The 16,474-nt window shown below is 43.0% G+C and overlaps 1 protein-coding gene across 1 annotated transcript in view; it reads right to left on the bottom strand.

The window, feature by feature from the left end:
• arhgef39 (Rho guanine nucleotide exchange factor (GEF) 39) overlaps positions 1 to 14,261 on the bottom strand; it is a 47,050-nt gene extending 32,789 nt beyond the window's left edge. Inside the window, exons 1-4 of the mRNA XM_080022247.1 lie at positions 14,209 to 14,261; positions 10,775 to 10,943; positions 7,150 to 7,244; positions 2,024 to 2,144 (exon numbers count right to left, since the gene is read on the bottom strand). Coding sequence (XP_079878373.1) covers positions 2,024 to 2,144; positions 7,150 to 7,244; positions 10,775 to 10,924 — 366 coding nt within the window. The 5' untranslated portion in view covers positions 10,925 to 10,943; positions 14,209 to 14,261. The remainder of the gene's footprint in view (positions 1 to 2,023; positions 2,145 to 7,149; positions 7,245 to 10,774; positions 10,944 to 14,208) is intronic.
• Positions 14,262 to 16,474: the final 2,213 nt, after the last annotated feature.

The following is a 16,474-nucleotide window of genomic DNA, read 5'->3' as shown; positions in this document are numbered from 1 at the left end:
AAATCTTGTCATCCATGTCAGTTATCAAAATAAATATGACTCCAGGATGTAAATAGGCCTCGTCTGACTAAAGCACTCCTACCCAAACCATTATTTTTGTCTACTCCGCCTGTGTTGGCCATCAGCTTGGCTGGGGGGGGGACTGTTTACGACTCTGGTTGTAACGACCACGGCCGAAGAAGTTGAACGCACATTCTAGCATAATCTACATTCTAAGCTTTGCCTGTTTTTGGGAGATGCAGGCTACATATGGCACAGATGTAAATGTATGACATAAGACTACATTTAAAAATAGTTAAATGTTAAACAGTTAAACTTTAGGATTTTTTTAATGATTTATTTGATAGGTTTCTGTTAGGAAGGGACTTCTTAGTGTAGATGTATCCAGGACAGATGTATTGTTTTATTTTTGGTTAATTTAAAGGGTTTCTCTGCTTCAGGAAGCATAGGAACTCTGTTAAATGAGTGGTTTAATAAGCTTGGACAAAGATTACGGTTTGATTCATTAGAGGATAAACTGACCACCTTGTTCACCTGTGTTAACTAGCATGCCTGTCGCTAACACACGGTCCACCAATTAAGAGCATGTTGACTTGGACGACGGGGGGATCAATGCCGACTTGCACGGTTCTGTCCATAATCAATGGGATAGGTCAATACGCTGCAGCCACATCCGTGCTCTTAATTAAGACAATTAGAGCCTGGATGAGTAAGGGGCAGATGGTGCCCTTTGCACCTCCAACGCTCTCAGAGCTGGAGGCCTGAGACTGGAGGTTGGGAAGGCGAATGGATAGGGACATGATTACGCCACCTAGCATGCTTTGTCACTACCTGTACCAATCAGATAGTCAACAGGATGAAGCTTAGTCAATATTTCTCTTGGGAAAGCACATTTACAATAACAAGTACTGTAGAACATTTAAAAATGGTTGAATAATTAAAATGCTTGTCTGAACACAAAAGATAGTAAAGCTTAGTATTTTTGACCACCATTACAAATCAAATTAATAAATAAATACATTTGGTACATGATAAAAGAAAAAGGCTTAAGCACTAAAGATGTAAGTCAAAGGTGATAGAGTACACACTGGCCTGGTGGGCAGCATCATGTTGGAAAAGGTGACCAATCAGAGAAGAAAGCATGGATCCTGGGAGGAGCCTACTTGTTGTCTTCATGTTTTAGAAAAGAGCTCATATCTACTTCCTGGTCTGTAGCTGTCAGTCACTTGTTGGAAAACTAGCATGTGACCTGAACTTACATGAAAAGTAAGTTAATGCAGCGTTAAAAATACTAGCAAAGACGAGTAGGGAGAAAAGAATAAAAGTAAGACTTTGTATGAATATAAAAATTGACCATTTGTATATAAATAAAGGTTAGAGTCACCACTCCTTAGCTTTGCAAGTCTTTTGGGGTATCAAAAATCGTAAATTAGATAAGGGGGCTCAATAATGTCATGCAAGTCTCCAGTGTATAATATTCTCTGCTCAACACTTAGGCAGCGTGGCCAGTTTTGCGGTTTTCTCGTTCAGTCTGATTGTTTTGGTTGGCTCTGGGCGGGGTTTGGGCAGTTATGGAGCTGGAGATGTACGCATTAAGTGGGAACCCTGCACTTTGGGCTTATGTGGAGCGCTGTGGAAGGCATATGCTGAAGCCTACAGGCGCATCAAAATCCCTTGGATCAGAGTATTTAAACTTCAGAGATAGAAGGGCAATTAACCGTGACCAACGTTGGGTAGGACAGTCAAAGCACTGTAATTAGTAATATCTGGGACTTTGTTTTTTTGCTATCCCGATGATTTCACAGACAGATCTCGGCACTGTCTACACTCACCTTTCTTTCGATTTCATAGATCCTGTTCACCCTGTACTGTGTCTTAGTATTGCAAATGTATGAACACATTCTGCATGTACACGCTGATTCAATGTGACTGTAATATGGCAGGTCTTCTTGATATGCCAACACACAACGGAAACCGTGACATAACATTCTGAGCGTTGCTTGGAGGCCATGTGTTTGCTTACCGCTAGAACCTTTCTGGCATTGTAGATGTTGTTCACGTAAGTGTTATAGAAGTGCAGCTGGGGACAGAACTGCTCAAAGCCCCGTCCGAAGTAACCATTCTCCAAGTGGACCAGCAGAGATCTGCAAGAGATTATAACAGTCATTCAAACTAAGCTTGGCAGTCTCCAAAAAAAAAATGTGTTGCATGTAGAACCAAGCATCTCCTCAAAGGGGCAACATTTTTAACGATATCGATTCGATATTTAAGATCCAACATCAGTCGAGAATGCTAATCTGGGTCTGTTTCTTCCTTCCCAACCAACTCGGTCTGTTTAGTTTTAGCGATGTAGCCCCAAACTCCTGCACCTGTTCTACAGTTCTGCTCTGCCAGAGAAAAGTCTTCTACATTCTCGCCAACCATAGCTAGCAAATTTGCCTTCTGCATTGCTAACTCGGCGAGGGTAGATGCGTACACCATTTGGTGTATATGGTACCTCAACATCGACTGCTAGCACCAGCCCATTGATCTTCACAAGGAGATGTGTTCTACCACCACAAAGGAAGACTTGAATGGTTCAGCTTTGATCCGTTAAATAACTTAACCCAACCCCATATACGGTTGACTGATTTGAGCACCAAATTACAATTTAAAGCCGTTGTGAAAATGGTGGCTCCAGCCAAAGAAGACAAGTCTATTAAGCTACTAGTCTAGTATCCATCATCATTTTCAGCCTTAAAACTTTCGTTTGAGCGGTCGCTATGTTCACTTTTGCTCTATATTAGTGACAGCAGAGTTAGCCATCAGGGTAGGTTAGAATCTTCCGTGGGAGTATCTAAGTTCTGTAATTTCATTGTCATGACGCGTTGAGGAAAGTGGTGAAATTGGTGTTGCAAGGTTACCAACCGCCTTATTGTCTGTGACAGGGAAGGGCAGGGAACACCATTGAGCCATAGCGCCCTCCGCTGCTCTAATAAGTGGCACGTCACGGAAGTAACCACTCGGGTATCTGCTGCATATTTTTCCTGTGTGTCGCAGACCCGCCGTGCGTTCGTTTCAAAGTGCCCCTAGTGAGCATTTAGCCCCGAGTCAAATGGCATAGGACTTTGAGTTAGCGCACATTACCGCCCGTGAATGCAGCACAGCTCCGCTTCAGTGCAAATAAAAATGAACGGAGAAAGAAAGAAAAGGGCCTTGAAATAAAGCGAGAAGAGATGTGAAGCATCATTTTGGGGGCTAAGGAATACATGTTTGGAGAAGCGGCGGAGGTTGAGCAAAGTTCAGAGAGACTGCTTCCCAGTTAATGGGGGTGTGTGTGTGTGTGTGTGTGTGTGTGGGGGGGGTGGGGCTCGGCAGTGTTATTTGAAGGGGCCTTTCGCTGTGGGTGCCATATTTACTGGGACCCTGATGGCAGGTCTACCTTCAGGGCACCGAGGGCCACTTTGTAGTGTTGAACGTGCCTGCTGCGCCCAGGAACAAAACAACTCCATCAAGGCGGAGGCAAAGCAAGTCGCTCAGCCTGTCAGGCACATTACAGAAACACAGGTACAATTGGTTGGGGGTGTTGACACTTGTGGAGCTTGTTATCCAAAGTTAGACTAACACACACACACACACACACACACACACACACACACACACACACACACACACACACACACACACACACACACACACACACACACACACACACACACACACACACACACACACACACCATGCTCTCTAATGATGTTCCCAGAGACTTTTTCATTCGAACACGTTGGAAGAGGGAGCACTTTGCCGTTGAAGTTGATTTAAATAGATTTTAATGAAGTTGCGTGAAGGTAGCCTCTGTTCATAATCAGGAGCTGCCGAAACAGCCATGAGAGTTCTAACGAGGGCAAAGGGCGGGAAAAACAGCGTTTCCGTTTCTTTCTTTTTCCTTCCCCCCCACCCTCATCTCCACCAACCCTCCGCTCCCCACCTCCGCCACCCCTTTACAGCCAGAGGCTATTATGATAAATATGAAATTATGGATTACATTTTTGATGCTTTCTTTTTTTTTGGTTTCCAGAGCAATTAAATTGACTGGCCATCAGGAGCGAGAAGAAAATAACATTAGCATTCCTCCTGCGCCGCACTAATCCACATTAATTCCGAGCAGTTGCGACATCTGGGAAGGATACCGCCAATCCAACCAAACAAATCCAGGGGCTCGCACACCTTTATTTCTGGAGCGCCCAAAAAGAGAGGAAGAAGAGGAGGAAAGATAAATAAAAATAAGAACACAGAACGCTAATTGTTCCTGTGCAGAGTGAGCGTTCACAACTAAAACAAACACAAACGCTGGTGAAAGCATGCATGCTTAAACGAGTGCTCACACACACACACACACACACACACACACACACACACACACACACACACACACACACACACACACACACACACACACACACACACACACACACACACACACACACACACACACACACACACACACACACACACACGCCCTTGATCGACGATTCTTTTTCGGTGTGTTCTAAAAATTACGCTTTAAGCTCTCTTCCCCGTTGACAGAGGGCGACTCCGTGTCATGCAGGGCCTTGTTTGGGATTATTTGATCTATTTCCAGACCGCGTTTATTCTCGTTAAAACAACCCCACCCCCCAACGCTTGCTTCGGAATACTCAACTTTCAATTGTTTTTATTTTATTTTCATTGATATTGTCCTATTTACTGAAGGGAGGGAGGGGGTTGGAAAAAGTGACAGCTCTTTCAAGTTCATTATTCCAGGTTTGTTGTGCAGCAGTCAGGGATAATTGGGTTGCTCTTCCCATTTCCTGGTCGCTAGTCCCCCCCAACAGTTAGATCTGTGATCAGTGGCAGAGCATATCAATATATTCAAATAGTTCTTCTTGTGTTTACCCCCCCCCCAATGTAGCTTTGCAATGTTTAATAAGAAGCGGAAATAATTAAATATGTTCTCAATCCTGCAGTAAAGGAAAAAAATAAAGGAAAAATAAAAAAAGGACAGGATTTGTCAATTGTATGTACACCCGCATCCTTCACACACACACACACACACACACACACACACACACACACACACACACACACACACACACACACACACACACACACACACACACACACACACACACACACACACTATTTGTATCAGATGGCTATTAGCCAATGCATTGTTGACAAGCGGGCCTCTTGCAAAACGTTAAAGGGTTTGAAGTCGCTCCCTGGCTGCTTTAAATGTCGCACGGCCCTCTCCCAGCGGCGGAATTAAGAGTCATGTGAAGGTTAAGTTGGTTTTAGAGTCAAAGAAGGGACGACGACAACAGGTGTGGTTGAACCCTGAACTAGGCCAGTAGGTGCTTTTCCTCTTTTTGCCAACGGTCAGACAGCCACAACCCTCTTTTTAGCGTGGTTAAGCAGTAACTATATAATTAATAATACCTCATACACACACGCAAATACACAATTCATATAATGACTGATTATTGTGACGTTGACAATCCGCGAGGTTGAAGTGAACTATACATCTAGAACTAATTATCTCTGCAGTTATTATCAATTATCTTTTCAAATCGCCACAAAAAAAAAAAAAAAAAAAAAAAAAAAAAAAAAAAAAAAACAAACACTTGCTGCGCTGCCTGTCAGACTGAAACAACAGAGAGCATTATGGGAGGGCAATGGGTGTGGGGGTTCACAATCAATCACCAAACAGGGCTAAGTCAGTCTACCACACTGACACTAACGTCTCTCCATGGACCGCTTTCCTTAACAGAGCACTTGCCATTATGCTTAAACCGTTGATTCAATAAGGGCCCACGTAATGAAGATGTATGGCAGCCGTGGAACTCTTTATCCCGTGGATCAGACATTGTAATTCATACCTCAGTCTTCATTGTGGCGAGAGCCCGCCGTTCGGGGGAAGGAGGATGAGGACCCTGAGGACCCCCCTCCCCCCACCCCACGTGACTCATTATTTAGTTGTCGAGAGTGGAAGTTGCCATGCGGCGTATTCCGGCCGTTCGCACAGCCATTAAAGGTGCTGTAATATCCTCGTATTAAAACTCTACTACTCCTGAGCAGGGAGTTGAATGGCGAGGTAATTACATAGTTGTCACTGCTGGAAAAACTGCTTAATTTCCAACTTAATGAAAAAAAAAAAAAATCTGTGCACAAGCGAGCTAGCTAAGCAGTTCAACGTTTGTACGATGTCACAGGGAATTAACAATGCAATTATGAGCTGACCGCCCTCCAACTTCATTGGGACGACTTATTACACGACTGATAGCTCAGCGGAGAAATTAATAGAAAACGTGGTTAGCAATAAGCCACATTCGGGAACTTGAGTTAAGGCTTATGTTAGGAGCATTAGGGCTCAACAGCCATGGCTCTTAAACCCAAATATTATTTTATGAGTTTGGTAGTTTACCAATAAACACCGCACGTCTCTCACCGGTTGCAGTACACCGCACAACTTTTTAGCCTTTTGACGAAAACTAACTTTTCAGATGTCTGTCTAAATCAACCCTAAAGTCTAGATTTAGGCAAGATAAGTTTTTTATTTTTATTTTTCTTATTTTATTTTATTTTTTTAAATCAGTCCTGATTTCCAGTTGCCTTCGAAGCAAATACGCAGGGATCGCAGGCTTCGCGCGTGGACGGTCAAGGATTTATAAATTAGTCATGAGAACTCCAAAATGACTAGATGATGCCGGGGCCCTCTGGCCTGCCTCGGCCAAACTTAAAGGCGTCGAGAGAGTCGGAGTGATTGATCTGGCCTATTAAATATAGATACTGTCCTCAAACTAACACGCAAACTAACACGCTTCACAACAGGCTGGGTATTGCTTTTTTGCAATCTGCCTACGTGGATCCACTGCTGGTGCTGGGCCGCCTGAAGTTAACTACCAGTAGTGGGCAACAATTTATCGATAGCGAGATAACGATCACAGGACTTCAGCACACGGCGGAGATAAGGATTTTCTGTTTGCCCAGTAAAACTTAAAGTTCGAGTTCATCTCAACCACATTCAGGTGCAAGATACCAATAACAACACCCTGTCCTATGTGCCGCCGCCTCCCCCCCACACACTCTCCAAAGCGTAGATATTATTTTAATTATTAAGCAGATACTTACTGGTTTACTGAATGAATGGATTTAATTGAACTGAAGATGCTCTCTATAATGTGCTGCCTGAGGGTTCCTTTGGCCTTCAAAATCTCCACAAAGTACTGCAAGGAAACAAAAGGAGAAACAGGGGGAGAGAGAGAAAAACAGGCTTACTGTAGGGTTTTTCTGTTGGTACAAGTATCACCCACTCCCACCTCTACCAGTGGTAGCACAAGGCCGCCACCCCCACCACTCCCCACCCCCATCGACATCTCAATTTCCTTTCTCAATGCTGAGGAGTGGAGTGCAGTTACCCCATTGCCGGAAGGAAAGAATGTGCAAGGACCACATAAAAACACACAGAAGTTCAACAATTTCAATAACAAAACCACAGGGAATTAACAGGTCGTGCTGGAATGGGTGTTGAATTGTTTTTACCCCCGCAAAGCCTATGCGAACTTGGAATGATTACATAGCATATTAGCTAGTCTGCTGCGGTGCATGTAGGATAGTGTTAAACCCCGCAACAAACAAGGGATGGCCAGCTGTTCCGGGCTGGAGACACTTGAAGTGAAAACTGGATTAGCAAATTAAATGTGCATTAGGGCCTCAAATGGCCCTAATTGGACGGAATGGGTGTGCGGTGAGTAATTGTGTACAAGGCAGCCAGACAGCATGGGTGCTGGCAAAGAGGATTTATGGGCAGGTGGGGGCAGCAGGCAGCTCTCAATGTTACCTTGAGCCTCTTGCCATGTTTCTAATGAGTGCACTCTGCGGCAGTGAATTCAGCAGATGCACATATTTATGGGGTAACCTTGTGCTACCAAACAAGCATGGCACACAGGTTGTTTTTTTCGAACACAGCAGACAGGGTTTTTGTTCATTGACAAAATTATATTTAATAGCATTTAATCCATGGTATCCATCTTGGTACCAGTGGTTCAATTAAACGCACCTAAGCCATTGAATGATTATCACCCCACATCTGGACTTTCCATGTAACGACCCTTAAACGACTGCCGAAGGTGAGATTTTAAATCACGACCCTGGCCAAGTTAGACCCTCTCCAGTTTGCCTACAGGGGGGCAGCGCACGCCATCTCGGCCACTGTGCTAACCTCGCTATGAAGCATCTGGCGGGGAATAAGAATCACGCCCGATTGCTTTTTATTGATTTCGGCTTTTTAATTCTTTTTTCAAGCTTTTAATTGCAAACAACCCCTCTCGTCCCTGCGAGCTTAGTATAATTTTAATATGTTTTTGAATGCAGTTTTTGTTGGCCAAAATATATATATATTTTTTTAATGACTAATCTTGCGTTGAGATGAAAGACGCACTAGCTTCTAGTAAACTCTCATCCTTTATTGGTTAGGGTGGTGCGGGGGTGGTGTGAATTAAGCAGCCCCACCTGCCTTGTGTAACTGGGCCCAGAATCAGAGGTGGTTGTACACCTGTTGCTTGTCAGCGCAATCAACGAGCAACAGGTAAATTACCCATCATCACACGTACACGGGGAGAGCCTCTGTCATGACGTGTGTCCATCTGCTCCCCGCTTGTAACATCTTGCCACTCTCTACAATAAACTGGTGTGTTTGCAACATCTGCCCTGAAAACACCACCGGGGTGGCGTGTGGCAGGCAGAACTGCCGCAGTTAGCTCTCCGCAGGGCTGCGTACTACTTGGACAAATTAGGTTTGGTTTTGCATACGGATGACTGTTAGAGCAATCGGGAATCCAGGTATGATGTCAAGTTTGCTGATGACACCCTCATTTTGGTTAATCCCTGCGAGAGATCCCTCTATTGAAGAGTTTGGTCGATGGGTTTGGCTGGCCTTTTTAAACGGATAAATGTTTCTCAGACTAAAGTGTATGAATGTCCGTAGGAGCATCAGTTGCAGCAAAATAAAAACTTTGCGAATATCCCAGCTGACAGGCTTCACTTTGATAATACCGACTGAATCTGTAAAAAGGCAGAGTAGGATTGCTCTTTTTAAAATAAGCCCAAAAGCTTTAATGTCAACAAGATACCGATGAAGTGCTTCTTTGTTTTTGACTTTGACTCTGATGAAGACTCACAGGCCCATCTCGACACTGAGTTCTGATGTCTTTGTCAGTCCAGGGATGCACTGATACCATTTTCTCATACCTAGAATTCGTCATTGGCACTTGGTACTAGGGCTGCCCCCTGAAAGTCGACGAGCCGAAAAATCAGTCGGACACCCGTGAGCCGACTGAGATTCTTAAAGTCGAGCAGTGTTTTTTTCTGTCAGTCAGTGTGCATTATAATAGCAGGATAAAACGGATAGAAGCTTACAAAATGCAGAGGAATTATATTTCAATGAGGAATTATAAATAAGGGGAATCATGAATACATTTTTATATATGTGAATCGGGTATCGTTAAGATTTTAATGGTACTACTACTCTTGCCTATATTGCTTATTGATCCGATACTTTAACAGTACTCTTACCGTTTTTTTTTGTTGTGGTTGTATTTTTCAAGAGGGAAAAAAAACATATAAAGAGTAGAATGAACACTGCTCTATTTAACTAAATATACCTTATGGAGAGGGGGCGATCAGGGCAAAAATGTCTCTTCTGATAATAGAGAAAATGCTTCTTAGACTAATATCTTGTTAATATTATTGCAAGTTAGAAACAGGTTATAAATAAATAAATAAATAAAAAATCTATTTTATTAATTTCTCTACTTAACAGTACCGGTAACGTTGGCGCTTACCGATAATACGGTCATTAACAATTTAGCCCCGGGACCTGTTTAACACCAGGTCGGTCAGTACCCAACCCTAGACACGAGCAAGAGTTGCCCGTATCCCCCCACCCCGCCAGATATTCGTATTGAACAGCTGATTCGACTGACAAATTTGGATACAGCCTTACTTGGTACTGAGACAAATTATGAGGTTTTCAGCTTCAATAAGACCCTGTGTTCCGCCTTTTCAAGAACGTATTTATTCACTGCTTTGTTTAAACAAACAGAAAATATCACATAACCGGAAACTGTCACCAAGTTCCACAAACACGAAAAAGGAAGTAAATGTAATTGCGTCACAACATTTTGGTATCAGGTTTAGGTATCTTTCATAACAATATGACAACAATGACCTAAGCACAGTATTCGACACAGCATTGGTGTGTATCTGTACATCAATAAGGGGAGGCAAAAGTTTAACCTATGCTAACTTAGAGGTTACCCGAATAAAGTGTTATCTTACCTGGCTTCAGGCTGGTCCCTTGGATGTTAGTATTTGCCTGATGATTGTGGTGATTGTGTGATTACAGTGTATGTAATTATTGTTGTCATTATGTATGTGTTTATTACTGAATTGTTGTATGTTTTCCTGTCTCTATTGACTACAGCCTGCAAAGCAAAGTGCCCCTGGGGGGGTTTTAAAGATTTACTCGACCAAACCCTTCTTTACTGTTAGCTGTTGCTTGTCTTGAAGAGCTTGTTAAGAAGAGGCTCACTGTTCATTTAAGAGACTGACGGAGAGCTGCTTTTTGCCATGTTATTTGGCAGAGTAAGTGCCTGGAAGTTTAGTTTGGCATCCATGTATGACCATTTTCTGTGACATAAAATAGCCATTTGTGATATGACCCCAAAGAAATAAAAACATACAGAACATAACGTACCATGTTGACCAGCTGCAGCTGCTCGCAATAGCGCTGCTCCGTCTGCACCAGCTCGCGGGCCACGCGGCTCCGCTTCCTCTCCCAGCGATCTCTCTGCTCTTGAATGTTGAGGCACCCAAAGGCGTCTTTCGGGCACGGGGAGAAACTCATGGCCACGGAGAAGGAGATGCTGTGGAGACACAAATAAAACAATTAAAATAAAGGGTTGGAGGTTTGTTGTTGGATTGGTACACTGTGGATGTAAACAGGTAATAAGCAGGGCCTCCAGGTTTTTTTGATCTGAATCATGGGATCTGCAACAGTTATATACTTATACTTTCCGCATGATGTAATTTTCATCATATACACCTCTCAGTGGATGACCACGGATGTCCACACGGATGGATTTGCACCTCCCAGATTGTGACCGTGCGGACTGTCTGTGCCTACAAGCGCGAGAAGTAAAATAAAGGTTCTCACCCGCATCTTTACAGCTCATCTTTAAAATTGTTATATTTTTACACTTTAACTGATATTTTAAGTTCTTGAAAGTGATGTTCTCTGGCAGGTTTGTCACAGAGTGAACAAAATAAAAAGAGTTCTGAGTCTGTTGAATGAATATATTATTATTTATGATCACGGCAAGAGCAGAAGAGAAGTTAATTAAACTAATAATTGACAAGAATTGAAAGAGCCAGGTTCAAAACTTTTTTTCTTCAGGTAAGTACATCAAACAAAGTAGCTCTTTGTAATGTTGTGAAGAGGTCACTATTTTAATTTCTAGTGCGCGTGTGCAGAATGCATCCATGTCCGCGGACGCCAAAATGTCTGTGTGCACGTCCGCATAGGGTCTCGGTTTAGGGTCTCGTCACATCAGAAATGACTACAGTTACCAAGTAGTAGTAGGAGTGCTAAATACAAACGCTCCATCACTAACTCCTTGGTCACCACCTGCTGCCGTTTCCATTACACCCCCCACACCCCCAACACACACACAAACTCCCTGAACTCCCTCATTAGTGTCACCTCCTATACGAGACCAAAGTGTGGACAGGGATCAGCGCTTCAACAGCAATTAACCACAGTGCATCTTTCCACCCCTGGGGGTGTGTGTAAGTGTGTGTCTGTGTGGTGGAGGGGGCACACTATAAACAAGAGTGACTGATCAATGCCAAACAGGGTACACTTATCCCACACAGAGGGGGCAGAGTACAACGAGGGGCCTGTACAAGTGACTTGTCGATGAGTGCGTGTGCACGGCTATCTTACACTGGAGAAAACAAATGTAATGCAGGCTGTGAAGGGGGGTGGGGGGGGGGGTGGTTATATGTGATATTTTCTTTCCCCCATCACAACTGATTTGAGGAAAGCACATCATCAAAGTAGCAAAGTGAGATTATCCAAAAAATCCAGGGACTGGTTGGATACTCATTCTCGGGTATTGTGTCCGATATGGTGGTAATGTACTCCAATGTGTGAATTTGTTTACAGTATATAGGCGTAAGGTGCAGTATGTAGAATGTAGAATATTCACAAGTATGTGTTAATTAGTGTATAATCCCATGAAAATAAGAGTCATTGGGTTTTCTTTAACTTTGAATGAGCCGTTCTTATCTACATCGCTGCGGGTAGCTTCAATGAGGCCGCAATGTTGCACCACCATGTTTCTTCGCCACAAACACTGGCTCTAGAAGGCCTTTTGTGTTTTTCACAGCCAACATCCCTTCCACAGAGACCACCATGTTGCACTGCCAATTGAGTTGTTTGCGATCTGCAACCTCACCGCTAGTTGCCGCTAAATTCTACACACTGCAAATTTAAGCAAAGTGGTGAATTATTGAGCTCCTAAAAGTAATAAACTCACAAGGTTTTCGAAATCAGGAGTGTCATGTTATGATTGTAGATTGTTGACCGTACACCCTAAAGCCTTAGCCTTGAGGAGCAAAAACTACAAATTCTACTCGGAGAAAATTACATTGCTGAATTTGTTCCCTACAGTTAAAGAGAAGTACAACTGGATATAGTCTTGCCACAAAAGCTTAAAATTTTGAAAGAATTAAAACCCTTCAATCAATAAGGGAACCATCACTATGATGGTACAGAATCGACAAACACATTTTGTCAGTGAAGGTTCAACGACAAACAAAACTCTTCCAAGTGTGAATGTGAATTTAGACAACTGAACAAAGTTAAAATGAAGTTGCAATTCAGTGATTTGAGAGACCAGTCTACAAATGAAATCTGGTGGCATTGGACACATCAGGCAGGTTGGATTAAGACACGCATGGAATTTAAACTAAGGGACCGTGAAAAACAGGCGAGTTTATTTTATGGCAATAAGGCTGGGTGACAAATCAATGATCATTCATAGTCTTATAGTAGATATGAAGGTATGCAAAATGGTAAACATACAGTTTTTTTTTAAGAAAGATGCAACCTACAATATTTTTCAAGGGTTTAAAGTATAAAATGACTTCACGTTACTATGCAGTTCAATAGACTGAAGCTCTGTTGGTTTCTTTAACATGGGATTCATTGGCAGACATTGTGTAAATCTTCTCGCAATGACAAAATTAAACTGAATATCAACACACGTTGAAGCCACGACTTTCTAAATATGAGCAGAATGTCCCTTCCGCCTTCTCACCTGGCGAGGCGGGTGACCCTATGGGGAACACGTTATCTTAGATGAGATCGTTTCTGGCTTGGATTCAAAAGCTTTATTGTCTATCACAATGTGACCAATTTGTCTTTGAAGTGGCTCAGAGACATACTGCATACAGACTTATTGTTGGGGATGGTCTTAGATCACTAGCGGTCAACATAGTCCAACAATTTGAGCGGATTGTCGGCATTTAGGTGTCGGCCTAAACAATTTCAAAACAGTATGGCCTTATTTTAAATTGCACTTGAACTTTTTATCTATGTGATTTTATTATGCCTTATTATTTGTTTTTAACACTTTATTTCTATGTTTCGATCCTTCTTTACTTTTATGTTATGTATTTTAGGCCCTCGGTGAAGCGCTTTGAATTGCCCTTGTGTATTAAATGCGCTGTACAAATAAACTTGCCATGATTTTTCAAAAAAAAAAAAAAAAAAAAAAAGGCATCATGGGGGAAGAACAGTGGAAAAACAGACACCCATAATAAATAACGTGCGTTTTCCCTCCAAACTGCGCAATGTCCCTCAGAAAGTACCATTTCATACGTTACTTTGTCAGAAACGCCTCGAACCAACGTATGAACGCGAGTTGCGTTCAGCGTCATAACCGCGCCCCACGATAGACTGCTCTAAACTCACACAACACGTCGCGGGTGGAGTATTGAGTGTTCAAAAAAAAAAAAAAAAAAAAAAAAGGGGTGAAGCCTGTCCACCGCCTGTTAACGTTGTTTATCGTCAGCTCCGATGTGCTCGTAAAGGTAAAGTCGTCGGTTGGTGTCACGCTCACCCACCTGGAATCCACGTCTCCTGTTCAAAAGTCGCTCCTCGGGCGCTCTTTTCGTTTGAGCGTCGCACTTCCGGGTCGGACGCGCAAGCTGGTTGGCTGCCCCAAATCTGACGTCGGGCGTTGACGTCGGCGTGTAGACGTCAGCGTGTAGACGTCACGGCGACGTACGCGAAGAGCCTCGGCCGAGGCGGGGATTCTCCCCCCGCGGCGATCCGCCACCGCCGCGGCGTGTGTAACGCGGGGCCCTCTCGACGGGAACGCCCGGCCCCTGCGGTCGCAGTGGGAACAGTGACCCCTAGTGCTGGCGGAGGGATCTCTGGAGGTCTCCGTCCGAGGCGTTGGACAGAAAGGAAGGTCGACCCCGCGGTGCGTGGATCCGTGTCGAGGCGCAGATAATGGGATTTTGTCTTAAGGGAAAAAAAAAACAAAACCGTTTTTCTATGTATATAATCATAGAGGGAACACCACACATAAACACCCTCCCTTAATGCACACTTTCACATATATATATAGATATAGATATAGATATATTCATATATACTTAGGTTGTCCTTAGGATGTGCTTAAACATATAGAAAATGTATTCTTCAGGTATATTTGGTCATTTCTGACAAAAACGCGTGTACTCATTTTGATCAAGTACACTAAAGTACAGCTTAAATGAGGTTGAATATACAAATAAGCAATGGATGATGCACATGCAATGAGGAATAGTAAACACACTTAAAGTGGTCCGTAGGTAGTAAGGTATTCTTTCCATATGAAAAAATGTACTTTTTTTCCACTGGGGTATGCTGTTTCAGATTTATTGAAATACTGATTTTGGCATGTGGTGTTCATTTTTCAGTACACATACAGTATATACACAAATGTTAACAAAAGAAGTGTCTCACGACAACGCTGGTGCTCAGAGCAGGTGGGCCACATAATCCCAGGTAATATGGCCCAGGCCCCAAATAAGCGAGCCAAAACACCCAAACGGCTGAACTGATGAAATGCATCTTTAATGAGGCGTTCATTAAAATGCGGGACGATATTGGCCGCGTCCAAACCTTTATTGTTTTCAATTGTATTGTGTTTCCAGTGCACTTGGTATTATAATAATTGGCCCCCAAACAGACCTGTGCAAATTAGGGCCTGGTTTGCCTTCGGGCGATCATCAGCATGAGCGGCGCGGACAAAGAGTCCAATCATTTACCTGAGGACATGAATAAATAAATAAAAATTTAAAAAAAAGCATAAGCATCAATAATCTACATAAGTAGATATCGAACCTACCCCATGGTATATTTTCCAGTTTTAGCCCGTCTGTGTATTATTCATGGAAAGCCTAAGAGCCAGAGGACCTGGGATTGACTTCTACACTTTAGCCCCCCCCCAAAATAACTTATGTAGATGAAGGAATTTGACGTTTTGTAATTCGACTTTTATTGAGCACCTTCCCTCTCTCTCTCTCTCTCTCTCTCGCTCTCTCTCTCCCTCTCTCTCTCTCTCTCTGTCTCTCTCTCTCTCTGAAGTCCGGCAGCATCGGATTTCTGGCCCCCACAAATTATTCAGTGGTCTAGAAGATAAATCCGTATCGCTCAACGGTGTCGTACAAATGAAAGCCAGAGCACGACACATCAAATTAGTTACAAATTAGGAAAAAATGAACAGCCCCCCCCCCCTAAAAAAAAGTAAAAAGTGACTTCAAAAACAAATCGGCACTCTGGTCGGACTCGAATCCCTTTCAGCTCGTAAGTTGCTGTCAATTTTTTTTTCTCGCAGAAATCCAACACTTGATGTGAGGGACAAAAGAAAGAAAAATCTCCCTAAGTGTTTACTGATGTGGAATAATATTATCTACCTTAGCTTAAAGGGGGGAGTTCAGGCTTCATTTTATTTTTTCATCATTTTTTTTTTAATGCTTGAGTCGTGCCTCTTCAGTTAACTCCCATGTTGTCATTGAAAATTGTATTTTCCTCTTTCCTTTTTCCTTTTTCTGCACTTATCGCGGCCCTCGAGTGTTGACACTCGAGAGCCGTGCTCCCAGGGCGCTTGAAGGTACGTAGTTGTGTCGGTTAGCGTTAATTAGTTAAAAAAAAAAAAAGAAGAAGAAGAAAAAAAAAAAAAGTTTGGGGTTTAGGAAACTTTGCTGGTGAATGTTTGAGAACTTTCCTGGCCCTCACCACGAAAGCCTCGTTTATGGATATCCGTTAAGACTTTCTCGTCTTTGCCCTTGGGTCCGTGTACACGCAACAATGGCATCTCTCGAGCACGACAAAACATTT

The sequence above is a fragment of the Zeus faber genome (genome assembly GCF_960531495.2).
Source record: "Zeus faber genome assembly, chromosome: 21".
Taxonomy (NCBI): Eukaryota; Metazoa; Chordata; class Actinopteri; order Zeiformes; family Zeidae; genus Zeus; species Zeus faber.
Note: the sequence above shows the minus strand (reverse complement) of the source record. Positions and strands in the feature narration are given on the sequence as shown.